Source organism: Hyaena hyaena, unplaced genomic scaffold (genome assembly GCF_003009895.1).
Source record: "Hyaena hyaena isolate Hyena2069 unplaced genomic scaffold, ASM300989v1 scaffold_1196, whole genome shotgun sequence".
Classification (NCBI taxonomy): Eukaryota; Metazoa; Chordata; class Mammalia; order Carnivora; family Hyaenidae; genus Hyaena; species Hyaena hyaena.
The window spans coordinates 161,003-188,024 of record NW_024081830.1 but is presented as its reverse complement, the minus strand read 5'-3'; the positions used below and the strand labels follow the sequence as shown (position 1 = coordinate 188,024).

Here is a 27,022-nt window from a genome sequence, read left to right as displayed (position 1 = left end):
TCCTTCTTGATAATACTGTATCTCTTTCTTACCTTCTGCCCTTGGTGGATGGATTGCTTCCCGTTAGATAGAACGGGGTGACCCCTCAGTTCAACATTCCACTGACTGACACAGTTGCCATACTGTGTATCTTACATGTGCTTTGGGGGGCATATGGCTTACCGAATACCATGGAGCTGGTACGGCAGGTGGTCCAGGTGCATCATTTCCGAACCCATGGATAATCTCCAGAGGGGATTCATGACTTCACCTTCAGACACCTGCTGAGTGTACTGGAAAGACTTGCGTGTTGGAAAGGCATTGAAAAGCATGTGTGGGAAAGAATTAACTGAGGTGCGATTCAACTGAAGAGAAGCGAGCGCGTGGAGGGTACGGGTAGGTGAGCGGCAAATTTGTACCATCAAGGTGTCTGCCTTAAAAGCTAGGTCTGGGACTCAGGAAATTCAGGAAGTCCTTTTTCCCTCCATGGTCCCCATGTTAACGCAGGCAGTTTCCTAAAGTAATGTGTCTGTTTTGGATTCTTTGATCTTGAAGAAACACGGATAGAAAAAAGGGGTAGACGGCAAGGTAGATGAGGAATTGCAAAGGGGGCTGTGATTACTCTTCCCAAGAGAAGGCCAGTGGGCTGTTGACTTGCTGTACATAGCAGGATTCTGTGCAGAGGATGGTCGGGAAGGTCCGTCATGAAGAAATGGCAGAACAAGAGAAAATAAACTTAAAACGCTTTCCGTCTCAAGCACGGTCCTTTGGGAAGCTTCACAAAGTTCAGAAGTCGTGATATGATTTAGTACATAAAGACCTTTTCATATCATAAAATGCCAGCTCTCGAGTATGATGAGAAGTCTCTGTCCGGGAGATGGAAAAGGCCAACTCTCGTCTGGGTTGAGTTGACTTGGCCTCTTCAAGGTGAGGATGGAATTCTTAAATTTATTTACTTGGGTTTCCAAGCAGTCGCCCTAGTAAGAGGCCATGGGCTCTGTGTCACAGACACTGCCGAAGCTGCTTCCGTGGCCGACTGAGGGAGGAGTTTACCCTGGCTCGTTGTGATTCAGGGGATATTGTATTTTTAACGGACCCGAAAAATCTGCTCAAATGCAGCAACTTCGAGACTTTCAAAGACCGGAGGCAGTAGACTGGGCATGTGGGCATCAGTTGTAATCTCATTTTTCTCCCATAATACTTGCTCTTCCCCATTTCTCAGTTGCTGCCTCCCAGTGTAATTACCACCAGAAGCATTTCCTGTTTGTCCCCCGTAGGTCCACCACATTGCGCCAATAACCCGTGGCCCAGCAGGAATATACAGTATCCTTTGCCAGTGTCGATCAGGGCTTGATTACACTTCACGGCTGTAATTCAAGCCTGCTAATCCTCGTCTGTGTTAGGAAAAGAGGCCTGTTCTATTAGATAAGCTGATTACTGTCTGGTGTGTGCTTCATGCCTAGCAAGAGTTGTTTATATGTGGAATTATTGCTGGTTGGAGTCTGTGCTTTGCTGCACTGAGGAAGCTTGCTTAGGGGTCAGGGGTATCGGGCCTCACCTCAGATCTGGGATGGATGGGACATGGAGACTTGATTATAGCTGCTTTTCTCTCAACCTCTGCGCCACAGGCTAAGTATTTACTTTTCTTCTCTGTTCCCGGAAGGAACCAGATAAGATTTTAAGAGTCTTGAGACGTTTGCCCCCAGGTGTCTCTGTCAAAGATCACAGAGTGAAAGGTCATGGCCCCAGACTTTCCTGGTAGCTTGTGGGACCATCCTCCTGGTGTGCTGAGGTCCGAGGGAGGGAGCAATATGGCGGCGCCAAGTTGAGTGTGTGGTGAAGTCAACAGCCACAGACGCGAGGATGCCCCACCACAGGGCACGGATGCCTGCAGAGACCAGTGAATGCTTTTTCACATCCAGAGATGTTTTCTTTTCTTAGAAGCCACAAAAGCCTTGAAACCACCTTTGTCTCTCCCTCCTGGCCCATAGCTGGTTTGCTGTGCAGCTTGTGGCTTGGGTTCAGTCTATGAGACCCTTGATCTTCGTGGAGGAGGAAGTACACTCATTAAGACTGTCTGCCAAGCGATTGATGCTGGCTGCTCTCTTGGCACCCCACTCCCCCTACTCTTTCCATAGGAGCAACTCTCCAGGGAGAGGGCAGGGATCCTGACCCCGGATACGGAGGGGACGTTCTGCTTCGTAAGGGCTCTTAAGTGTGTAAGTTCCACAAGTGGTTGCCAGTTTAGTGGCGTGAGGATGACGTGAGTGCTGGTCACGGGTGGACGCGAGCACCTGGCCCCTGGCCTCGTCAGCCTCTGTGCCAGCATATGTTGGCATCTGTGTGTCTAGTTGTGGCAGTCTACACTGCAGAGAGGAAATTACGATGAACGTCAGGCACGGTTGATTGTGAAAATATCACAAGTGGGGAGGCGTTTGTGTGAGTAAGCTTCTCTGTGTTAATGATCTGTTCATCTGCCTTTCTCCACGAAACCATCCGCTCCTTTAAGACAGGCATTTTGTCTTTGATGTCTGTGTCCCCAGTATACCCGTACTGCCTGGCACATGGTAAGCACCCCAAGAATGATGTTCTGGATTTAATGAGTGAATACACTAATTAATATATTCCAGTAAAAAGTGTCCGACCCAAAAACAAAGGCAAGTGAAAATTATTGAGTGTTTCGTACAGCTCCCTGCATGTGTGTTCCCCCTCATACACCTTTCCTGGTCTTCTTAATTTGTTTTTGCTTTTTTAAATGTTTATTTATTTATTTGTTTTGAGGGAGCGTGAGCAGGGGAGGAGCCTGAGAAGGGGAGAGAGAGAATCCCTAGCAGCCTTCGCATTGTCAGTGTGGAGGCCGACGCAAGGCTCAGACTCATGAACCATGAGATCATGACCTGAGCTGAAATCAAGAGTCGGACACTGAACCAACTGAGCCACCCGGGCACCCCTACTTTTCCTTCTTTGAAGTAGACTCCAAAATCCCCACAGGCATGAGTATTCCTTAGACAGAAAGGACATGGGGAGCTGAAGAAAAGATAGAACACAGCAGAGCCAAGTCACATGTCAGGAAGGACACTGTGACATGAGATTTAGACAGATCCTAACCACTGGGCATGTGGTCTGTGTAATGCATCTTGACCCATGGACGTCTGGAGACTTATTTGATCTCCTTCCCTTCTCCTCATTTTTCCCCCTTCACTTTTCCTCTCTTAATCATCTTCCCTCTCACCTCCGCCCATTCCCCAAACTCTCCTTCTACTCTTCCCTTTTCTAGGAAAATCGTTGTCTCCTAAAGATCAGCATAGTCTCCAAATGGATGAGTTGTACCCCCAGGGAGATTTGGTTTTCTTCTGAACTTGAGTTAATTTCTACTTGTAGGATAAATCCAGAGGGCCATGGCCCACTAAAACAGAGCTATGAAAAGTATCTGCCAAGTTTGAAGCCTCATTTGAGCAATGGAAGTGTTCTTTGATGTGCATTGATGAATTTTCTCTTCTTTATTTTAAGGGATTATAAATCTCTGAGTGTAGTGCCCCCGTCATTGCATGTATGGCTTTCGCTTCTAAGTCACAGTGAAAACTTAATACTGGTTGTCTACTCTCGATCCTGTGGTCATGTGTTTGTGTGTGTTTCCTGTGTGTACGAGAGATGGGGTATGTGTGCCGGCATTCAGAAGCTGGTGGTACAAGCCTTTTTTCTTCTATACATGAGGTTGAGTAAAGGCTTGACTATCAAAAGAATAGGTGTCCAGGAAAACCACATGTTGAAACTCACCTTAGCATCTTTGAAATGACCTCAGACATTTTCAGAGTCATAAAATGAATAGTGATGTTGCATCCCAGGGACTCAGACTGTCGAGCCAAGACTGAGCGTTTTCCCGCAGGACATGAGCAGGGGGACCAGACTATCGCGTTTTGAGAGTCTAGGGTCATTCCAAACACAGACCTGCACCAGGAGCAGCAAGGCAGAGACGAATTAGGGAAACCCCTGCTTTTTATTCTGTTCATAATTCTTTACATCCTTTCTGATCTCCCCTGGCATCCTGAGTTTTAGGACCAATACCAACGGTATCGTTTGAACGTTTGCTTAAGGTAGAAATCTCTAGGTCTCCACTTAGAGTCGGTTCTCTGGGATCCTCTTTCGAAGAGGAAACAAATACATCAACATAATTTGCTTTGGTTTATGGAATCTTAAAATGTGCCGGGTTTTGTCCTAACGTTGTCATGGTTATGTCGTCACCTGTTGGAAATATTCTTTGAAGATGAGGAGGATAGGCTGAGATGGCTCCGGACCTTTGAATGTTCTCTAGGAAAAGGAAATTGACGCAATACATACATTGAGTGACTCGATCCAGATATGTGACACCTCTTTTGCCAGAGGACTTCAGAGTATCTATCTTGCTTTCTCACCTGTGTGAGCCCGTGTGCCATTTTGATCATTTGTGACGGCAGAGAGGGGGCCCATGCTTGCGGTTTGCACACTGGGGACAGAGCCTGAAATTGGAGGGCGTCTCCCACCGTGTGGTGTCAAACCCTAGAACCAAGGTCTTGTCCCAGCAACCCAGTGCCATCATTCCCAAACAGAGGAACAGAATGGCTGCCAGGATCTCACCTCCACGTCCTCTGTTCTAAGAGGTGAAAACAAATCAAGGTTAAAAAATAAAAAAGTGTTGGCACAGCTGTAATTGTGATGGTCTAGCGTGTCAGCAATTCTGTGACTTTGGGGTTTAACTCCAAGACAGAACAGGGTAGAGGGCGTTGGACCCGGGAAAACCACCTGTGTTGTCCATGGTTTTCCTTGGTTTAGGCCAGTTCAGGAGAGCGGAGAAACGAAATTCTGCAGAAGGGCGGCATGAAGGTTCGCCGTGGCCTTCAACCTGTGCAACTTGCCAGCTGCTGATTCAGACCCTGGTGTCCTGGTTCAGCCCTGTGAGTGTTTCGAGGCATGGGCCCTCGCTTGCTACTGGCCTCACGAAGACTGGAGGCAGCTGGGATGTAGGGAGAAAGCCCTAAAGTCAACGACATAACCACTTGTGTGGCCATGAGTTGATCTGACCCCCCTGTGCGTCTGTTCTCTCATCTGAATAAAGGGTTTAATGATACCCCAGAATGTTCATGCATACGAGCTCATTCTTGATAAATCGCTTGGTAAACTTTAATGCCCACCCAAGAAAATACCATCCCTTTCTCTTTCATTTGTCCACATGTCTGTCCGTTTCGCTTTGTGTTTTCTGCTAATGCTTCTTTCTCCCATGAACCTGCAGACTTACTTCTGGTTCAGTCTCCCCAGTGGAAATATAGGACATCGCAGAGGGCGGATACGCAGTCTGTGTTTGTTGAATGAATGGCGGATGGACCCGGGTCCTTGGCAGAATGGCAGTGTGGGCGAAATCGTGCAGGCCAGTAACAGTCTGCGCAGGCCGAGAGATTTTTATTTTAACTGAGCTGTGAGGCTGTCACTAAACATAAGTGGACATGACCAGTTTGGCAGAGTCAAGCAGGCGCCAGGCGGCACTGAAAGAGAAAAGCAAATTTGGCTTCTAAGATTACCATGTGTCTGTTACCCCGGGGAGGCTGAGCCCCCGCAAAGGCCTTTAGTGATGCGGGGACAGCTGGCGTCTCCTCTGCAGGGCGCTGGCTGGAGGCTTGGCGCTCTGGACCTCCGTGTCCTCCTCCACCTAGACGCAGCTTGCTAGGGGCTCTCCCTGAGGCCAGATGTGGCCCAGGGAAGTAGCCGCAGTAAAGGCCCTGAGTAGGGCCGTGCTAACGTCTACCCGGCGGCACAGGTGGGGAGCTTCTGCGCCGCGTCAGCTTGGTGGGTCAGCGAGAGATGTTGGCTCATCCAGTGAGGGAGAAGACACCTCTTCAGATAAATATAGTAAGAACCACAGTAAATAAGGCCCAGCCTCAGGGAGGCGGATCTTTAAAGGAAAATTAAGATAGCCTGTCATCTGTCTCTCTGTCAACCGTTGATGTATTTAGCTAGCGCCTTGCGGTGCTAAATGCTTTTTGATGATGATGGTCATGATGGCCACTGTACCGCCCCACTGTGGGAGGCACCCCCCATGTGAGAGCGCTTGGTGGGGGGCCGGGAGGGGGCTCTGTCTCAAGTGCACCGAGAGAAGGGATGGGCTGGAGGACCCGTCTCTCCTCTTCCTTTCTGGATTTTACCAGGATGTAAAAGCAAGTGGAGACGACAACAAAATGCTCGTCTGAAACTCGGAGCCTAATCGCTCCCATCTGCTCCGGCGCGCCGGCCCCTCGCTGCCTGCCAGGATGTGTGCCGCAGACGCTAAGTAGCACATTATTTTCGATAAGTTGCAATCATTTACTTGAAATCTACTTCTCCTTTAAAATGTCCCCCTGGCAACGTGAATCGGCATCTGCGAAGCTCTGTTCAGGATGGGATTTGAATGCTCGCACTCAGGTTCAAGAGCAGCGAAGCCCATTTGTCCGCCAGGTGTTTATGTACTCAGGGCTGCAGCCGCCTGGGCTCTGCTGGGAGGAGAGGGGGAGGCGCCATGGAAGGCCGTCCAGGAGGTCAGGGCCACCGTGTCTCGTTCCCCAAGGAAAGGCACGGGTCCTGAGATGTCAACGTTAGGAAATGATGGCTCATGGACTCTTCCCCAAAGCAGAAATGTCATGCCTCCCTTAAGACACCAATCCAAGACCTTTCTTGGTCCCCAGGAGACGTTTCTCTTTTATCCGATGACCGGGCTGGCAAAGGCATGTTTCGCAATCTGGAACTCATAATCTCAGATGCCCTCCCCCCATACTTCTGCCACCGCCAGCAGCATTTCGTGCTCAGCACCTCTTGCCTAGGACGCGAATCTAGACACGGCGTCACGGGCGCCATCTGACTTTCCCTGTCACTCAAGACTTAGAGCTTTCAGATGCTACTTGGGAAGTTTTGAGAAGCAGTAAAAGCCTCCTGCTTCTCATGCGGCCTGTTTGCCTGTGGATCCCGCAGCTCCATGTGTCCGAGGCTGGCACGGGTGACTCATTAGCAGCCAGCGTGTGCTCGGGGTGGTTTTCGTAACGAGCGGTGATGGATCATCCGTAGCCTCTCCCTGAAGGACCTGCCTGACCTTGGATGCGTTTGTGAGACGGCTGTCTGGGGTCACAGGTGTTGCCGTGGTCATGGAAGAAGGAAAGCTAATTGGCATGTGTTTTGAAATGGACCTGGGGCACCCATAAATACACCCGCTGCCCTTCAGCGGCGACATGTCTGCTACCGACAAAGGGAACGGAGGTGATTTCTTCTGTAAGTGGGCTGCGCTGGGATCTCCCTTTCCTTCTCCTGTGTCCCTGTTCCGGTCCTCTGGAACACACAGATCCTGTAGGCTGCTTAGGATGCAAACATTATTCTACTATCGTGTAAGGAAATGTTCTAGTACGAGCTGGATGTAGGCGGGCGAGTTAACAGCGGCGCAAAGTAATTTGTTAGAATCCAGTCACCCATGCTGCTCCTGGTGCTATATTTGCCTCCAGGTTTACAGTTTAGTCTGGCCAAGCTTTCCTCTGGTCAAGACAGAACCTCCCTTTGCTTTCTTCTTCATCACGGAGGCAGTAGAGTGTTCTTGGCGGGTTTCCACGTGCAGCTGCCTCTCCCTGCAACACCGTCTTCCCCGCTCTATGCTGCAGGTCACCCAGCACCCTGATCAAGAGACGCCTCCTTGCCTGCTCCCCGGGTCCCAGACTTCCTGAATCTTCTCCCCACTCCGCTCATTAGCCAGGGCAGTTCCCAGAGAGGCCCCTCTAATGATCAGCCCTCTCTCTATCTGTTCTAAACCTTCTTTTGCAGGAAGAAATTCTCCCCAGTAGCGACTCCGGCTTTTCTGTGACTTGCTTCTGGTTCTTAAATCTGCCCCTTTGTAATGATCTCTGTAACCTGCAAACCAACATGAAGTCTCTCCACCTCGCAGCATTGTTCCGCCTCCTCCTTCTTAATAGCTTGGATTGGCCAGGCTGCCAAAAACACACAAAAACTTCCAAAACCTTCAAAATAAGTGACTGAAACAAAATACAGGTACAAGTATATTTTTGCTCGTTTTCATATAGACTGTCTAGGCTGGTCTCTAGAGTATGATAACTTCTATCTGGTTTCTCTTCCTGGTGTGGCTTCCATCCCCCAGGCCAGTTCATGGTACAAAACGGCTACTAGAGCTCCAGCCATTATATTCATGTTCTGTTTAACAGAAGAGTAGAGAAAGGGACAAGAAATACATTCTTATACATTCTTTCTGTTTAAGGACATTCCTAGAAGTTGTATATCATCCATTAATTCATCTGTCTCTAGAATTTTGTCACTCAAGTTGTGACCACATCTAGCTGCAAGGGAAGCTAGAAAGTGTCTGTGGCCGTGACCTCAGCTAAAAGCCAGTGTTCTGTCTCTATGGAAGGAGTATTTTGGAAGAGACTGACAGATCAACCTGAGCCTTCACCTTTGCATCAGCACTCTTGGCCAAGCCCTTTCCCAGGTACCAGGTCCCAAGTAGGAGATGGACACAGGTTTCATCATATCTCCTGTCTCGGCATAATATTAGCATAGTCAACATACATAATATTGTGAAATGGTCTCATCATTGATGGCAGTTGCAGTGGCAACAGTAGTTTTGAGCTTCAGGGAATCCCCTTTCTCTTGTCTTGTTCAAGATAAACACAGTAGTCATTTTTTGCTCCCGCACTTCAACTTCTCATCCTTTATAGAGTCAAAGGACTCGTGTTTCTAATGGAGAAACAGAAGGACCAGGTGAAAGCGGCTAAAGGGATGCTGCGAGCTAGAATATGGTACCTCATTTCTTGATTCCAGACCCTGTGTGTACCCTACTGGAATCTGCTGCTTGCCATCTCTGATGGCATGGTCTGTCTGTCCTTGGGGTACACACCTCTGTCAATGGCGGTCATCTGGCCATCGACAGGTGTGAGCTAACTTGAGCAGGGCAAGGACGTACTATTAATACTAGTATGTGACTCCTGTGATTGGTGGAGTTGGAAGTAATCACGGAGCAGACTAAGTAAATTACTACTATCTCGTGGGGAAGACCCCTTAAGGTCAGTGGCCCAGTGCCTTAGGAAACCTCCCTTTGAATGATTCCATGGTTTTCAAAAACTGGGAAGGACTCTGTATGAGAACAGGATGTTCTTTATTTCAAACTACATTCTGATGAAATTGTCCGAAAGGTTGGAGGAATAAAATCGTTCTGCCGTGATTGAGTTCGTAAATACAGGCAAGGAAATCCCACTTGTCACCAGGAACCGGAAAAGCCTGTAGTCCCTACACAGTGACATGATGTCAAGATGGTAAGACCACACATGATCGACACGTGGCCACATCCAGTTGGTTTTAACATTTTGAGTGTGGGGCTTCTTTAATGCCCCTGCGGCAAAGGACGATCGTGAGGTCTGAATCCCACCCCAAAGGAAGCGGAAAAAAACCTTGCTCGAACCTTGATGGTGAATAGTCCTTACTCTCTTTGGTTATAATTTATTTCTTACATGGAGATGAGAAGCAGCCATCTGAGAGGTGACCTCCAGCCTAGCTTGTATGACACAAGTGGAGGCTGCGTCAGAGCTAAGTGGTTCCCAGAAGGGTCTTTCGGTTTCTAGAAGGACCGAGTCTTCCTGAGTGAGCTCTGCCAGGTCAGGGAGATGCAGATGTGTCCTGACTCGGGAAGACTGAAGCCAGGGGCTCTGCGGAAACAGGGGACTCTTCAAGCTTGAGAGGAAGCAAGATGCTTAAATGTGCTTGGGAGAAGAATAGTCATCTTGGAACACGAAGGGGTGGGGGAAGGGAAGAGGACAAAAAAGATGTTTGAAATTTATTCTGTTGGCTGAGGATTGATTTGTTGGCCTGTGATGGTGTGAAAATGAACCTGCCTGGAAGCACAGGATGGTGGGGGAGAGCGTGCGTGTGCATGCGTGCACGCGCGTGCTTGTGCAAGAACACTCAGTGACTTATCCCAGTTCCTTCTGTGTTGCTGGTTCCTGAGATCCAGAAACCAACCTCTTCATTCTAAATCTGTCTTGCTCTCTTGTTCCTCCCAAAGGGACATTTTTCAATGGGATTGATTCAGGTTTAACCAACAGTTGAAAACCTACCAGTTACTAAGCACAGACATTTGCCTTTATAAAAATGACCTTATTTCATCCTTAATAAGAATTATGGCGTGGCTGATATTATTATCGACTGTGGGGTGATAAGGAAGCTGAGCTTAAGGGAAGGGCCAGGTCACAGCGTGAGAATCCCGAACCTGACTTTGTACCAGCGATCTCTCCTTGTGCCCTGGTATGGAGCTGACGGAAGAGAGCCCCGGGCACATCTATTGTGTATTAGCCCTTACAGGGAGGCAGAGAATGTACTGGAGACTCCAAGCCACAGAACATTTTCGTCTTTAGGCAAGAGAACATTGAGGACTGTCTCTCACTTCCTCAGTGCTCCCCTCTTTTAGCAACTCCTGTGGCAGAGAAAGCGTGCATCTCTGGGGAACGCGCAGTGGGCCCCCATCCAGTCCGGATGCTTTCTGTGTACAGCTTGGTAGGAAACCCTTTCTTGCGTCATGGGTTACCTCGTGTGGTGCGGGCCTCGCACACCCAGCACTCCTGGGTAGGAAGCTACCAGCGTCTGCTGCGACTCTTTAGGCAAAGGGGTTCCCCGAGCCGCAGTCCAAGCTTGAGCTATTAAGGACCATAGCCCCTCACCCAGGCTGCAGGCGCCCATCCAGAAAGGCAGGAGCCTGCTGCCCAGCACATGAGCCTCATCTCTGCCAGCTGGCCCGGGGAGGCTCATGTACCAAGCAGGGGACATGTGAATGGGATCCGTGCCCGAGCATCGCCTGAGAAGGAGCAAACGCGTGTGACCAGCACCACCGAAGCCCAGCCCAGAAAGAGGTGACAAGAAAATCATGATGTGTTTCTCTAGAGAAAACCCGAAAACATAAACCCCCTCAAACAAACAAACTTCAACATCATCTCAAGAGTGGCATAGAATTTTATTTTCATCCCCGCCCACAAACCTGCCAGGAGACCCTGCACATTTGGTGGCTGCTGGCTGCGTGTGAAGCCATGAGTACATCACGTCGTATTTTGATACTCAGCACGGTGCCTGGCACCAAAGGAAATGCTTCGGAAATATTTGTGGGATGAGGTGTTTGAGGCCTCTCAGAATCTTGCTGCTGATTCATGAAGGCCCTCCGTCCCCTCGCTCGGTCCACCTGCCACCACACAGAAGGAAAGGGGAAACAGCCATAGGACATCTTATCTTCGTAGCTAAATCCCTGGTGGCACTTTAGGAGACCCCAGACCTGGGGTCCCACGTTCGTGTCCCTGAGCTTCTGAAGGGCTGAGACACAGACAGCACTGAGTCCCAGCATGCTTTCCAGCACCTGCAGATTTCGTGAACTTGGACTTCTCATCTGACAAGGCCGCCCCAAGCTCATCGTGGCGCCCAGCACTGCCCCTGGAGGGTCTCGGCCTCCGTGGCCGCTGGTCCCCCCGTGCTAACCAGAAGCACTGACCAGTAGCCATGTCGAGTGCAGGTCTGGAAAATTCAGGGCATTGAATTGCTGATCATTTCCAACTGTTTGATGGACACTCATGCAAAAGCACACAAAAATAAGCCTTTCTGTGAACCAAATGAGGGGTTAAGAGCTGGGAGCCAAGAACATCAGGATGCACTACCCTGAGCCTCAAGCCACTAACTGGAGACTGCAGTCTCTCCTTTGGCGTAGAAGAATCAAATTATGTCATAGTCGTTTCTCAGCTCGAGCTGAGGAGTTCCTGATTTGCGGGTGTGATCGGGCTTGTGGGAAACGGAAGAGCCCAGAGGACGGGGAGGAGGCTGTGCATTGGTTGAGAGTTTTGTTTGCCTACGACCTCATCTTCTGTGCCTCAAGGCAGCTCAAGGCCTCAAGGCGGCTGGCGTCAGGTGTGAGAAGGGACCAGAAGACTATGACTCATGGGCTTCTTGAACCAGCCTGTGGCTGGTTCATCTCTCAATTCCCAGCACCCACCTCGTTCCTGGCGCCTTAGAGGGGCCTGGTCAGTAATGGAAGTGGACCGAGCGAGCATTCCTCACAGGGACCATCTGTGGTCACATCATGTGTGTGGCCCCTTCACCGGGGGCCTCTGTTAGCCCTTGGGGGAGTTCTTCCCAGGTATTGGTCACGTGCCCGGTTCTCCACAGCACCCAGAGCCTTCCTTGTGGTAACGTCGGCTTTCTGGGGTACCCCAGGCTCTGGGATCTGGAGGCTCTGGCTTAATGACAGCATAGATTGATTTGTTCGGAATTGTTGGATTTGAAGAGGCAGACTTTGGACATGGGTCATCGGAAAGGTAGCAAAGGAGAAGGCCTTTGGTGCAATAGCATGCTGGCTGGGGTCCAGCCTGGCACTAGCATGTAGGGGTACACGGGAACCCATGGCCTCCCTACAGGTGTGCTGAGGCAGAAGGCTTTGCGGCCCGCCATCCCCCATCTTCCCCTCCCTCACTCTTTTTACATACTAAGAAATGCTTGGATAGGCGCTTAGTGCCCAAGTCTCTGGGAGGCCATATGGGCGAGACACAGATACAGGACAGGTCTTCTCTGCCTTTCAGGAGCTCACGGCCTTGCTGGCAAGCCGGTAGGTGGGACTTGGGCTGTTCCGAGACGGCCTGTGGCCGCGGTGTCGACAGCACATTGTCTGGTGGCTCCGAGGTGAGGGAGTTTGGTTTGGGCTATTATTAGGTTAGGTTTCATGGGGAGGGTGCTGAGCTGAGAGTCGAAATAGGATAGGACTGTGATAAGTGGATTTCTGTGGCCGAGAGAGAAGGGGGCATGCTGTCCGTGGCACAATGGCTCTAACCGTGTAGGGTGCTGTTGGCAGAAAGAGGTAATTGAAGGGGATCAGATTTGGAGGAATTTAAAGAAATTAAGAAGTCAGTAAGAAGACCTTCCTTCCTTCCCTGCCTCACCTCTGGTTGTCTTCTCCCTAGAATAGTAGTCATCATCTGTGGGCGCGCGCGCGTGCGCGCGCACGCACACACACACACACACACACACACACGCTAAGTTGACGTCATTTCCATTTAGCTACTGCTTGTGAGAGAGCCAGCATCCTAATGTCGTTCTCGAGAATAAAGTGTCTAAGAATCTAGATTCTGGTCTTGGCTGTGACCCATTTGTTTTGATTTGGGGGGAAAGTTACTTTGTTGTGACATTGACTTGGTCGTCCTGAATCATCCACTGTGATTTGGACTTCATGTTTTATAAGGAGACACAATTCAGTATGTGCAAGTCCTTTATGAACAATTACAAGGGGTGTCTGTGCTATTTTCCGGAGCCAGCTCTTGGCTCTCCTTCTGAAAATGCAAGGACACTACATTTCTGCCCCACATGTCTCTCCTGGCAGAACCGTCTTGGGCTGGGAGAGTCCCTCTCTCTGGACTCTTCCTCATCATGTGTGGGGAAGATGAGTCCATGGACAGTGAGACGCCCTGCATGGGGGTGTAAGTCTCACCCTTTCAAGCAAAGACATTGGCCAGAGAGTGTGAGGGGATCCACCCCGGGGACACCTCCTCATCCCCTTTCTCAAACCACCTGTCTCCTTCCATCTCTGTTATCCGTGCGCTATCTCTATATCTCTGTCTCTCTCCGTATCTCCGTCCCTCAGCCCACCCTTGGGGCCCTGGACTGCTGTCCAAGTCTGAAGACAAACCTCTCTGTAGACCCGCCCTCCTCCCCCGCCACCCGCCCCCACTGTGAAAGTTGAGTCTAAGCAGGGGCATCACCCCCAAGCCTAACCTAGGGACTGGCAACTGCCCGGCCCTCCCTGCAGAGCCCATCCTTGGTGAAGGAAGAGTGCCCTCTAGCGGGCATGGGCTGCAGCTGCTCGGGATCTGTGTGGCTCAGACAAGGACAAAACAACCAGCATGCAGCACCCCCCCAACCCCTCCCGCCAAGGATCTTGAATATGCCTTTGGGTTTGGTTTGTTTTTCTCCTTCTCCGAAGCAAAAGAGAGAAAGAAAGAGCAGTGGGAAGACCAGTTGTGAGAGCAGCTCCGACTGTGCAGTGACAGTCCCCTTATCTTGGGAGTTCTACCGAAGAAGAATTAACCCCGGGCCAGCCATGGCAGCAAGGTGGATGTGACATCAGATGCTTTTCAGAGGGCTCGTGTGACAGTTTCTACATAAGTCACTCCCCTGCCTTGAGTGGGCTCATACAAGAGGTGCAAGGAGGAGACTCCTTTCTTGATGGTCATTACCAGAAGGGTTAACTGCCTCTTTGGGCAGCCCCCCCCCCGCCCCCCCCACCCCCGGGTAGTGAGCCCACTGCAGTTGATTACGTCTCCTGGTGGTAGACGAGTACAGACCTGACTCCTGACGGTTAACACCCTGTTATACACTAGCGTAAACTGGGGACTTGGCCCTTTAAAACCCAGTTCAGTAAAAGCGGGGGGGGGGGGGGGGGGGGGGGGGGAGGGGAGAGAGTGCAGGGCTCCCGTCAGAGAAGCAGACCCTGATCATATGTGATGGCTGCTGGATTAGGTAACAGCTCCGCTGGTGGAAATTGGATCTTGGAGGATGAGTGTTAACATCTCTGGTGTCCTGGCGAAAGGTTCATTTGAGACTTGCATGGTGCCACAGAGATAAAAAGGAGCTTTTAAATAATCATTTTGTCTCCTACACACCAGTGTGCTGGCTGCAAGCAATAAATAGGTAGCATCAGTTCTGCTTAGACATATCACCTTTTTCATTTATTTATTTAATGTTGGTGGGAGTTGTTGGTTTTTTTTTTTTTTTAACCAGCTAGCTGAACAGTTTCCGTATCCGTGAATCCCAGTACCCATTTTTATAATGGTTCACACGGATTCTCCTTCTGGGTAGAAATAAAGCGCATGCAGTTTATTGGTCTATGCATGCCTCCTCCAAGCATACAGACATGGCCCCAAACCTTCAGAACCAGAATCTTCTATGTGAACTAGTGGAAGATGAGTATGTTCTCTTGCTTATGTTGTTCCTATATATGCACATACTATATACACACATATATGCATGTATATATACACACATTATATATTTACATTATACATATTATATAGACACATACATACATTATATGTACATTATATGTACACAAATACACACATTATATACGCATTATATATACATTATATACACACATTTTATGTACACACATTATATATTGTGTATACACATATATACATTATTTGCACACACATATATATACATTATATATACAGACATACACACATTATATGTACGTACATTATGTATACACATATATACATTATATACACATTATATATACACACATCATATATGTATACATTATATTTGTATGTGTGTATACATATATACACATGTATATAGTGGGGGATTCTGACACATACCCTGAAGGTTTTTATTCTCCTAATGATTTCAGTATAATTTAAAGAGCATAATTTGAACAGGACTGCTCCCTTCCCCCCATCTTTATATTATTTTATTTTCATCAGTTCTTTGACTTGGGAACTCTGAGTATAAATGCAAGCAGTAGGGGCACCTGGGTGACTCAGTAGGTTGAGTGTCCCAACTTGGGCTCAGATCATGATGTGGTTTGGGAGTTCAAGCCCTGCATCAGGCTCTCTGCTGTCAGCCTGTGAGTGCAGAGCCCAGTTTGGATCCTCTCTTCCCCTCTCTCTGTCCCTCTCTCGCTTGTGCTCTCCCGAAAATAAATATTTAAAAAAAATAAATAAAGGGGCACCTAGGTGGCTCCGCTGGTTAAGCGTCCGACTTCAGCTCAGGTCATGATTTCTTGGTTCGTGGGTTCAAGCCCCATGTCAGGCTCTGGGCTGACAGCTCAGAGCCTGGAGCCTGATTCAGTTTCTGTGTCTCCCCCTCTCTCTAAGCCCTCCCTCACTTGGGTTCTCTTTCTCTCAAAATAAATAAACTTAAAATTTTTTTCATAACTAAATAAATGCAAGCAACGCCTAGGCTAAGGTATATTGTATTCCATCAGGCCAGTTTCTTATTGGCCACATTTAGAAACTAATTGTGTTAAATAGTACTAAATCCAAATTTCTTTTTAAGGAGAATTGTTTATAATGACACATAGGATTAATACGATGATATAAAAGCTAAGTGAAGTGCTAACCTCTGCATTGTGTTTTTTCCCCACAACTAAAGCTGTCCTCTCTATGTGAGCAGGGGGAAAAAAAAAAAAAGAGCCAATACAGATGAGTGCTTTGTGCTCTGTGACTGACCTGAAATTTCCATGGTGGTTTGGGGCTTGCAGTGTCTCCTTCAGTGTGCTTTGCTGGTCTCAACAATTTTTGTCTTGTTTTATATAAAACCAGTTAGATTTCAAGACCAACAAAATGTTAATCAGGTAGGTGTGCAGAGTCTGTGCGGAGAGTTTGTGTGTCCCATTGATTGTTTAAAAGAAATGGTGGAGGGGCGCCTGAGTGGCTCAGTGGGTTAAGTGTCCAACTCGGCCCAGATCATGACCTCATGACTCGTGAGTTCAAGCCCTGCATTGGGCTCTGTGCTGACAGCTCAGAGCCTGGAGCCCCTCTCCCACTCACATGTGCTCTTTCTCTCTCTCTCTCTCTCTCTCTCTCTCTCAAATATAAATAAACATTAAAAAATAAAAAAAAAAAAAAGAAAAGAAAAGAAAAGATGGAAGGGCACCTGGGTGGCTCAGTCAGTTGAGCATCCCGACTCTTGATTTGGGCTCAGGTCATGATCTTATGGTTCGTGAGTTTGAGCCCCACGTCAGGCTCTGTACTGACAGCTGCAGAGCCTGCATTGGATTCTCTCTCTCTCTCTTTCTGCCCCCTCACTCTCACTTGCTCTCTGTCTCTAAATAAATCAATAAAATTTTTTTAAAAATGACTTAAAAAGAAACAATGGAGCATAGGGCTAGGTGAAAGTGTGCAGCTCTGGAAAGGGAAAACATTCTCAGAAGTCAACGTTGGTGGTGCTAATATGCCCGCAGCCCCCTGCCTGGCATGTGAAGGAACCAGGCCCACAGCTCTGGCCTGTGACAATCTATCTCCGCTTCTCCTACTTCTCTCCTAACTGAACTTTGCTGGAGAACTATGCTGACAGAGTGAGGGGGCCAGTCCTGGGCTCCTGTGCCGTCTCAGCACCTTGGCCGTCATCTCGGGCCAGCCCTCGTGGGGCAAGTCCTGACCATCACGGTGACATTGCTCTCTTTCTCTTTGCTACCTTCGATGAGATCAGAAATTATTATAAGATCTTTCACGTGCACGAGGGATCGGCTGTGGAGTGGCCGGGAGGACCCATTGGAGGCATTGCCACTGACTCAGCACCTTGGGGTGGGGGGGGTTTCCTGTCAGTCTCAGGGTGGGGGAGGGGCACTGGGAGGGCTGCTCTCCTAGAGTCGGCGGCCTTTCTGGAGGACATGTGACACCAGATTCAGTAGAGTGGATGAGAGAGTAGAATTTCACCCCAGCACAATTTAATTAATGCCCAAGCTAAAGTGGAACAGATACATTTTTTACTAGGAACGACTCAGAGGGGCGCCTGGGGGCACCAAGTCTGTTAAACACCTGACTTCGGCTCAGGTCATCATCTCACAGTTCACGAGTTCAAACCCCGCATCGGGCTCTGTGCTGACAGCTCAGAGCCTGGAGCCTGCTTCGGATTCTATGTCTCCCTCCCTCTCTCTCTGGCCCTACCCTGCTCGCGCTCTGTCCCTCTCAATAAATAAATCAATAAACATTTAAAAAAAAATTTTTAAAAGAATGGGTCAGAGGTGAATCTTTTATTTTTGAATGACCCATAGATATTTTTGTTGGTAAAGCAATTAAAATTCACCAAATGAAATCCAGTAGAGAAACACCCACAGACCCCACACACGAGCGCCCTCACTTGCAGAGGTGCGGAGAGAGGGGCTCTGCCGCCGGGTGCTTGGGTGGTCCCGTTCTTCTCCTCCCTTTGGGGACGGGACAGGTGTCTAATTCAGGAAATGGGTACAGTATTGAATTATTTTCTTAAGGAACCCTCTGTTCGCAGTGAGGTGTTCTTCAGAGGACTTTGGAGGTTTAGGTAAATAAATCCAAGGAACAGAGTAACGTGACTAAATATTATTCAAAGATCAGTCAAAGGGGCAATTTCCCAGTTAGTCTCCAGGGCCTAGAAAAGAAGGATTTCACTGGGGGGAAAAAAATGTCCGCAAAGCAAACTTGACGATGCCGTCACCGTGTGGTAATTTTATTTTAGTGAAGCGGAATATTAAGGATTCAGGTGCGAAAGCAGAGCCTGGATCCAATGACGTGTGGGGTTTCGGTACAGGCGCAGGCTGCCTTCCTTCCACCCCGGGGGGCCGTCTTCTCTGCACCCTCGCCCCCCCCCCCCCAGCCGCCCTTTCCTAGTTCATCGCTTTCCTATCCGGTGCCTTTTATCCTCGGCTCTCACTGCCACTCTTGGGTCTGGTGGCCCAACGTGCCACTTGACTGTCCCATGTGTCGTGAGAGCCAGGCGGCAGGGTCCCTTTCAGCACAGGAATTGGGTTTTCCTTCTGAACGACGCCGGAGGTTGCTTCTTGTCCTGCCTCATGGCCGCCAGGAGCGTGTCAGCTGCTGATAGTCTGTGCGATAGGATGCCCTGAACGTGTACATTACCTCGTATTGCGCTCATATCCACCTTCCTGGTCTTGTCCGCATGGGGCTGCCTGGCTGGGGCTCCGGAGACGACTAAAACGGACACCACCGCTTTGGGGGTCCCCAGATGGCACCCCACCTGGAAACTGGTCCTGATTCTCTGATCGTTCCAGTGCTTGCGTACCCTTCGGGCCACGTCGCGCCTGCAGTCCCCATCCCCAAATGGAAAGGGACGTGGGACTCCTACTTCTCTGCCTTGAATCACTTCCCTCCTTTCCTACGACTTACCCCCAGTTTTTTCCCATTTTTTTAAAATGGAAATTCTTTTCATGTTCCCTCTCAACAAAGACTTGGCTGCTGACAGCTAAACTGGGTTTCGATGAGTGATTTATTTTATGGCAGGTTGTATGGTGGCAGTAAAAAGAGACTGCCTGGCTCTTCTGCTGATTTACTAAAACACTTGATCTCTTTCAGTCCAAGCCATTCCCCCCACCCAAATGGCCACGGTGTTTTAATAAAAAGCAGCCATCTCATTGCCCTGAGTCCCATCCATGCTACCTGGCTTCTCTGAATACCCAAAACAGCTTGTTGAATGTTCTCACCCTGGTTTCCAACAGGACAGAGATCTCCCCTGGGATGGAGAGATCTCTGCGTCCAGAGATAAACATTCCCTACTTGACGGCCAATTTGTTTTCTTGCTGTTTTGTTATTGTATTTTTTTTATTGAAGAATAATTGACATACACTGTATTTTCTTGCTGTTTTAGACTTTCCTACACACCCTACAGGTCTATGGGAAAGGTCTTAAGATTTCTGTCCAAAACAACTGGATTTGCGTGGCTTAGGTTATTTTGGAAATGAAAATTCAGGCCGATCAAATATTACAGAGCCAATGGTATAAAACCACAAACTCATGGAAATCTAAAATTAGAAAGGAAGAAGGAAATGTCTTTCCTCGAATTAAAAATTTGGCATTTGGGTATGAACGTGGAGATTATATTCTGTTATAATTAATTTTTTTTTTTTTACTTTTGAACTTTCTTGTGGCAAAGTAGACATAAAAAAAGTTCTCGCTTTGACCATTTTTCAGCGTCCAGGCTGCAGCTCAGCGGCATTAGGTACGTTCACTAGGGCAGCCGTCACCACTGTCCATCTCTGTGTGAAACTTCACCATCCTTCCCCATGTGAAGCCCTGTTCCCATACAACACTGACTCCCAGGCCCCCGTCCCCAGCTCCCTCTACTTTCTGCTGCCATGAGTTGGACTGTTCCGGGTAGCTCACGTAAGTGGAGCATCATTGCTTTCTGGAACGAAGCAGCTCTCTCCTGGTGTCGTCTCCCCCTCGCCGTACCCTCTCGCCTGACCCCTCTCCCATTCTGCAGATGCCATTTTGCAAGCTCTTTGGTGACTTGCTGAGCCAGTGACAGCCTTGTTTTTATTTTTCTTCATTTGCTCTCTTGGGTTACCGCTAAGCCTCCCTTCCACTGTGTCTCCCTGCAGTGTTGAGTATCCGGGGAGCCCAGGAGGAGGAGCCGACAGACCCCCAGCTGATGCGACTGGACAACATGCTGCTGGCCGAGGGGGTGGCGGGCCCCGAGAAGGGTGGCGGCTCCGCTGCAGCGGCGGCAGCAGCAGCGGCTTCAGGAGGCGCAGGCTCGGACAACTCCGTGGAGCACTCCGATTACAGAGCCAAGCTGTCCCAGATCAGACAGATCTACCACACAGAGCTGGAGAAGTATGAGCAGGTAACCATGGCCATGAGGGCATGAGGCACCGGGGCCCTTCAGGTAGGATGAAGAGCCGCTTAACTCAGGGGCTTGCAGACCCTGGGACCAGCCTCTGCGCTTCAACACAGAGCCCCTGGTCAGAGTAGAGTCCACCAAATCCTCGATCTCCACTATTAAAAACCCAGGCGCACTGGACATGAAGGCATTTTAAAAACTTATGTTGTAAGTGATGATTTCGGGAAACGTTAATAGTCAGTATAACAAACATTCAGGCTGGGGCTCCAGAGCATTTGGCCATGACCTATAGCCTGGATCTCATCAGGGTAATAGAGGTCATTAGCAGAATCACCACCTGACCTGTGGGGAGGTCACTGGGCTCCTAGGGCCCTTGTTTGCTCCTTATTTGGAGAGGATTCCTTATCTTCTGTGCACTCATGGAATCCTGTGGGAAAGGATACTAACACACAGCCTTAAAGTCCCTTGCTGTTCTCAGACTCCATTCAACTGAGAGTCAAACATGTTCTTTTGATATATGATACAGAATATGATCCCTACCTCCATAAGCAGAGTGGAAGGTCTCAGAGGACCCCTGTAGTCACCAAAGTTGGATTCCAGTCCTGACATTTCCACCGACGGTCCCCGTATTCTACCCAAAAGCTGGTGGTGTATGGCAAAGAGCTGTAGATTTGGAGTCAAGGATACCACAGCAGGACCATAAAAGCCATATGAAGGAGAGCATAAGAAAGGCTTTAAATTACAAAGCAGTATATAAATTATATGTAACAACAGAGCTCCTCTCTCCAAGACACCCTCCCCTCCATACACACACACACACACACACACACACACACACACATGCAGGAATTTACATCTCTGTTCTGCTTCCTCTGGTCAGTATGAACAATACTGCTTTAATAAGGGTCCCTTACACTAGCAGTTCCTCCGTGAGTAGGTGACAGATATGTTTGTTGTCACATTTTTGGGTGCAGCATTACCCAAAAGTTCTATAATTAACTTACTTTCATGGAATTGTTGGCTTTTCGGCTTCCTTTTCTTTTTCAAGAGTCACAAAAGAAAAGGGAGCAAAAGCAAATGAGAAGACCCTCGATAGTCCACTTAGGACCATCTGGGTACAAGGCAAATGCAAACTTAATAGAAAATTTAAATTTTAAAATAGAAATAGGCATTTTAAAATTTAAAGTGCAGAAAGTTTCATTATTGCACTCCCATCTCCCTTTGAAATGGATTTCTACAAAGTCCCTTCTTTTATGAGGGGGAAAAAAATGCTGTGAAGCGTGAAGCCAAGCATGGAAACTCAACGATCAGATCAGCCTAGGGAGGGTTTGAGGGGAGGAAGAGAGAGGCAGTCTGGTGCCAAGAACCTGTGAGTCATTGCCGTTCACTTTCTCGGGAGACAGTATACATTCTTGCCACAGTGTTGGCTCGTGTAGACACTTGACAAGATCTCAGGAGATGCTGAGCCCAGATAGTGGGCTGATCCCTGAAGCTTCCCCAACCCGGTCTGTCGCTTGAGAGTGGAGAGTCTGCCCTCACCTGTGGGATAGCTTGGGAAGATGGAGACTTTTCCTATAAAGGTCTCTAGCTGGCCTCTTGCGTTCCTCCTACGCAATGCTGTTCCTACTTGACATTCAAGATTAAGCCTGGTTATAACAACCTATCTAGACTTACCCTCCAGCTTAACTCCCTGCAGACTCCACGGGCACAAGAAGGGCCCAGCGGGTGGCTTCCCCCCACTAGACCCTAACTAAGATGGATATTAGGCTGGAAGGTGTTGAAGACTGGCCTTATTCTTAGCCCATGTTGCCAACAGTATAGAAGAACTGACTGTCTACTTGATTTAACCCCCCTTGTCATCTCGCTATGCTCCTCCACGGTGAGCAAAATGCTGTTAGCGACATCATTGCACTTGTCCCTCCAGGCAATTTTGTGGCTGGGTGCCCATCACAGGGCACCTCTGTCTTCATTTTGATACAGGTGAGGGATGGAGGTCAAAAGGCTTAGGTTGTGTGTGTGGGTCACACATCCTGTGAAGGGCAGAGGTTGCCCTGGAATCCAGTTTCTGAGCCTTAGTCCACGGGCTCTTATTAGAACACCGCCTGACTACACTCAATATGGAGCGAGTGGGGGCCTGGGTAGACAGTGAGGGAGCCAGCTTATCCTCTGTTACTTGCATGGACGAGATTACTGGTACCTTAGAGAGGCCAGGGCTAATAATGTGCTCCCGGATAGCTACCTGTTTTAAATAATAAAGATGTGGGAAATCAGAAGCTTAAGGAAAAACTCCCACCAGTATAGGACAAATGATATGGTAGTGATCATCTGTGTTTCTTATTCTTAAAAATACTAAAAAAATCATTTCCTTAGTTTCTGGGTAAGAACTGAATCCTACTTAGAACACTTTGGGTATTTAATATTTTATTAATACTAGTTAAGTTGTTCATTATAGTAAATAACAGATTGTAGGGAAATTATGCCATTAAATTCCTCTCTTGTGTGTCGGGGAGATGTATCTTCTTTACTTTGCTGTGACCATTCCTCGTGGGAGCTTTTTTTTTTTTTTAATGGTTTATTTATTTCTGAGAGAGAGGCAGCGTGAACAGGGGAGGGTCAGAGAGAGAAGGAGACACAGAATCCGAAGCAGGCCCAAGGCTCCGAGCTGTCAGCACAGAGCCCATGCGGGGCTCGAACCCACAAACCATGAGATCATGACCTGAGCCGAAGTCAGACACTTAACTGACTGAGCCACCCAGGCGCCCCAGGAGCTTTTTTTAAAATCAGGAAACTTCAGGAAAGTAAAAATGTCACTCTCGAATCTGGTAGTACCTGGATGACATTGCCAAATTGGCTATTATTAGCTGGCTCTGTTGTTTTTATTTGTTTGGTTTTTAGTATGGTGGTGATAGACAACCAGACAACCAATTAGCTTTCTGCTAATTACGTATCATGACCCTCCTCAACCCCACCCCTTAAAACAAAAACAAGACCAAAAAGACTGTCCCTGAATCAGCCGTCGATTCACCCTGATTATTATTACATAAAGCAAGCTTCTAGAGATTTTCATTAGAAAGAAAGGAAAGAAATTATTTTATTCAGTAAATGGTGTGGGTAAAATGCTTTTTCGGCAGATCATGTAGGTTGCTCAGGTTATTTAAGAGCTGACATATTCTAATAGACAACACCATGATGTTAGAAAGCTGAATTTTATTCTGACTCGTATTTAAAAAAATGACTCTTGGAGCTCTGCAAGGTTCTCCAGCTTCTGTACGTCATGCTGCTGGGGCGTGAGTGGGGCTGAGTCTGTAAGGCTAAACTGGGCTGGGTTAATGGGTTCAAGGCCAAGAGGACCCAATACTCTTCGCCGAGATAGGCACCAAATCCAACTTGAAGGAGGAAGGGAAGAAGGCGGCTAAACAGAGTGCAGGACAGAAGCTTAAAACTCTGGCCCCTTGAGCGAGATGTTCTAGGCAGGGGCTTGTCTTTAGTCTTTGGCTCCCAGAAATGCCATTGCCCTGGAACCTGGGAAGGGTCCCTTCGAAATCCTCGGGTCTCTGGGGCACCCGGAATGGCAGCTCCCAAAAGCGACTGCATTTATGACCGTCCACCGTGGAGTCGGCTCTGTCACAGAAACTTCCAGCCTCTGAGGGTTCTGTGTAGTTAGCGGGTCATAACCCCAGGTCTGCCCCATCCCTGATGCCTCAAGAACGCCTGACCCAACAGAGGCAGCCCAGCTCCCACAGGTGTAAGCTGGCAAGGTCTGGGGAGGACGCATGGGTAGTTCAGGTCCTGGGAAAACCCAGACCATTATGTGCTGTCCATCCCCCATGGGCTTGGCAGTCATCTCTGGCCTCTGGTGTGTCTTCCTGCGCAGCCACCTCGTTCCCCCTCAGCGGCGGTGAAAAGACCCCACTGTCTGTTTATGGCAGAGCAGAAAGGGCCCCAGGATAAAATGCCTTGAATAAACACCAGATATTGTGAGTATTCTTATTCCCTGTAATGAAGCACATTATTATTAGCCCAGCACTGTGGCTTCCCAGCGGAGAGCAAGTGCACTTGACAATGCCTCCTCACGTCCAGCCCCTCCTCCCTTTGAGACCCCGCAAGGTCAGAAGGCTGCAGGCCAGCGAGATGCAACGTTGGACTGCAAAGCTGGGCGGGGTGCTTGCTGCGTGCCTAAGCCGCCACTCCCCACATCCAGCCAGCTCGATGCCAGGTCTTCAGTTCCTCCCTTTGTTTACACTTGGGGGCTGGGTGGGCAGGAAAGAAGCTTACCATACAGATCTCGGGGTCATATAGTGATTTTCTTAGTGGAGAGAAAAATGCTAGATGGACCTGATCTACGGATTTGTCTTCAGCATTTGCCTGCAGAGTAGAAAGGAGGCGTTGATCGCCCTGTTTATTTTTACCAAGAGGGATACTGGCACCCGGACACATCCTTATGCAGCCACATAGTAAGTCATCCGATCCTCACCATCCCCTTTGAGGTGGGTACTGCCACCCCCGTTTCACAAGTCAGGAAGACGAGTCACAGAGAGGTTAGGCGACTTTCCAAGGTCCCACAGCGACGTGAGCCCCAGAGGCAGGATCTGAGCTCAGGGCCCCTGGGGTGCGCTCCACTGTGCTTGTGAGCACAATTCACTCCATCCGCAGGTCGCCGTACAGGACTGTGGTTGCTGCAAGCCTTGCTAAAGGTCGGGAGTGATTAAATCCAGTCCCTCAGACGAGTAAACTGAGGCACTGGGTAGCAATAGGCTTTGCCTACACACTCACGGAGGTGGGGTCAAAGACCCGGCCTCCCAGTCTCCAGGGTAGACCTCTTGTGGTCAGCTACCCAGGTATCTTTGGCCAGCCAACCTCAAAGGGTTTCGTAGAGAAATGAACGGTGAATGGGTTGTCTCTGCATTCTTGACAGATATGAAAGACTCTGTGCTGTAAAAACAGAGGCGATGCAGTGGCCTCATTAATGAGTGTGTTTCTGTTATTGATATTAAGCTGGAGCCCCCTGAGTCCTTGACTTTTCTCCTGTCAAGGATCATCTTGCCTTTTTTCGTTACAAATCTAATACAGTTTTATAACGCTGCTGTGAGTTGACCTGCACATAGATGGTTTATTGAACGCTCAGCTAAGGAAACCACACTTCAGATGTTAAGAAATAGTAACCACAGGAAGGATTAGTGGTGTTCAGAGGAGCAAGTGTGGGCTCTGGGAAAGGACAGAAGTCCCCGGCCTGGAATAGAAGGCGTTAGGGTCCTGACTCAGCTGGTTCTTTTGTGCCCTGTGTCTTCAGAAGAGGCCCTTCCTCTCTCCGGGCCACAGTTTTCCCATCTGTAAAATGAGAAGGTGGGAAGAATGGTCTTTAACTTCCCTTCCAGACCTGACGGTATATTAGTCTAACAGGAGAGGTTTCCTTTCTGCAGGGATGGCTTTTGAATCCTGTATGTACGCCATGTGTTGATGCTGTTTCTACAAGGCCTCTGAGGCCAGATTCCTTTTATGTTGTGAATTCGGTGGTCTTGTGAAGGCCAGCAGAGGAGGGAATTCTCCTAATAAAACTAAAAAGAGTAATGGGTTGATGCGGAATCTCCCACGGGGAGTAGCTTTTAATTCCATGAGTCTATTCTTTTGGCTGTTGATGCATCCGAAAATCAGACATTTGGAAGTTCTCATCTATCAGAGATCATGAGCAAGGCAGAAGTTCACACTGTATCTGACCCCCAGCTCTGTCCGGCTGTTAACATTGGGGTGAAGGGCTTTGGGGTGTGTTTTGTACTAAGATTCATGTTCTCACCTTTCACTGCAGTAAAATCCTGAAAAAAGTGAATTCTCTTTTCCCTGTAAAAAAAAATCTCCATGGGGGCCAAAAGTTAGACTCAAACAGGAGGGAAGGTATTTCTAAGCAGCCACTTGTTTCATCCCTCTGATGTGGCAACACCCCAGAACTTGTGCGAGACTCTAGATAAGCCCACACAAGCCCTGCGTCCAGGCCCGGAGCCTCCACACGGCCCGCTGTTTGTTGTCCTGCTCTTTCAGGCGTGCAACGAGTTTACCACCCACGTGATGAACCTGCTGCGGGAGCAGAGCCGGACCAGGCCCATCTCCCCCAAGGAGATCGAGCGCATGGTCAGCATCATCCACCGCAAGTTCAGCTCCATCCAGATGCAGCTCAAGCAGAGCACGTGCGAAGCCGTCATGATCCTTCGCTCCCGGTTTCTGGACGCACGGTGAGTCGCCAACGGGGCCGCCCGTCGGCTGGGGGCGGGGTGGGGGTGGGGGATCCCGGGCCCGGGGTTGGGATCCGTGGCGGGCCCCTGTCTACAGGCTCCATTTTCATCATGTGAAAGGCCAAGCCAAGGAGCAGGCAGCCTGCAGAAGCCTCTCGGGGCAGGTGAGCGGGGCTGCGAGGCAAGATTAGCCACTGGTTCTACTGCCAGGAACACGTGTGACAGGGGCGGATGCTTGTCGTCACCGCTGCTCACTCTGAGAAGCAGGGGTGACCGAGCTGGGAGACAGCAAGGGCAGCAGCTTGCTTTCCTCCCGCCAGGTCCCGCTGTTACTGGTACCTGTCGTAGCTCTGGGCCCCTGGGGTTCCTGGATGCTGTGAGAAGCACATTCCCCAGAAAGAGTGTGCAATCTGAGAGCCGGGGTCTCTTCCACATGATGTCTGGGCGGAGACTGCACTCAGTTCAGCTCC

At 49.0% G+C, this 27,022-nt stretch overlaps 1 protein-coding gene across 3 annotated transcripts in view; it reads left to right on the top strand.

Annotated features, from left to right (window-relative positions):
• The window catches only part of PBX1 (PBX homeobox 1), a 293,334-nt gene that overhangs the window by 219,466 nt on the left and 46,846 nt on the right, over positions 1 to 27,022 (top strand). For all 3 annotated transcript variants that reach the window (XM_039222847.1, XM_039222846.1, XM_039222848.1), the window contains 2 exons: positions 20,087 to 20,331; positions 26,362 to 26,552. In XM_039222847.1, coding sequence (XP_039078778.1) covers positions 20,087 to 20,331; positions 26,362 to 26,552 — 436 coding nt within the window. The remainder of the gene's footprint in view (positions 1 to 20,086; positions 20,332 to 26,361; positions 26,553 to 27,022) is intronic.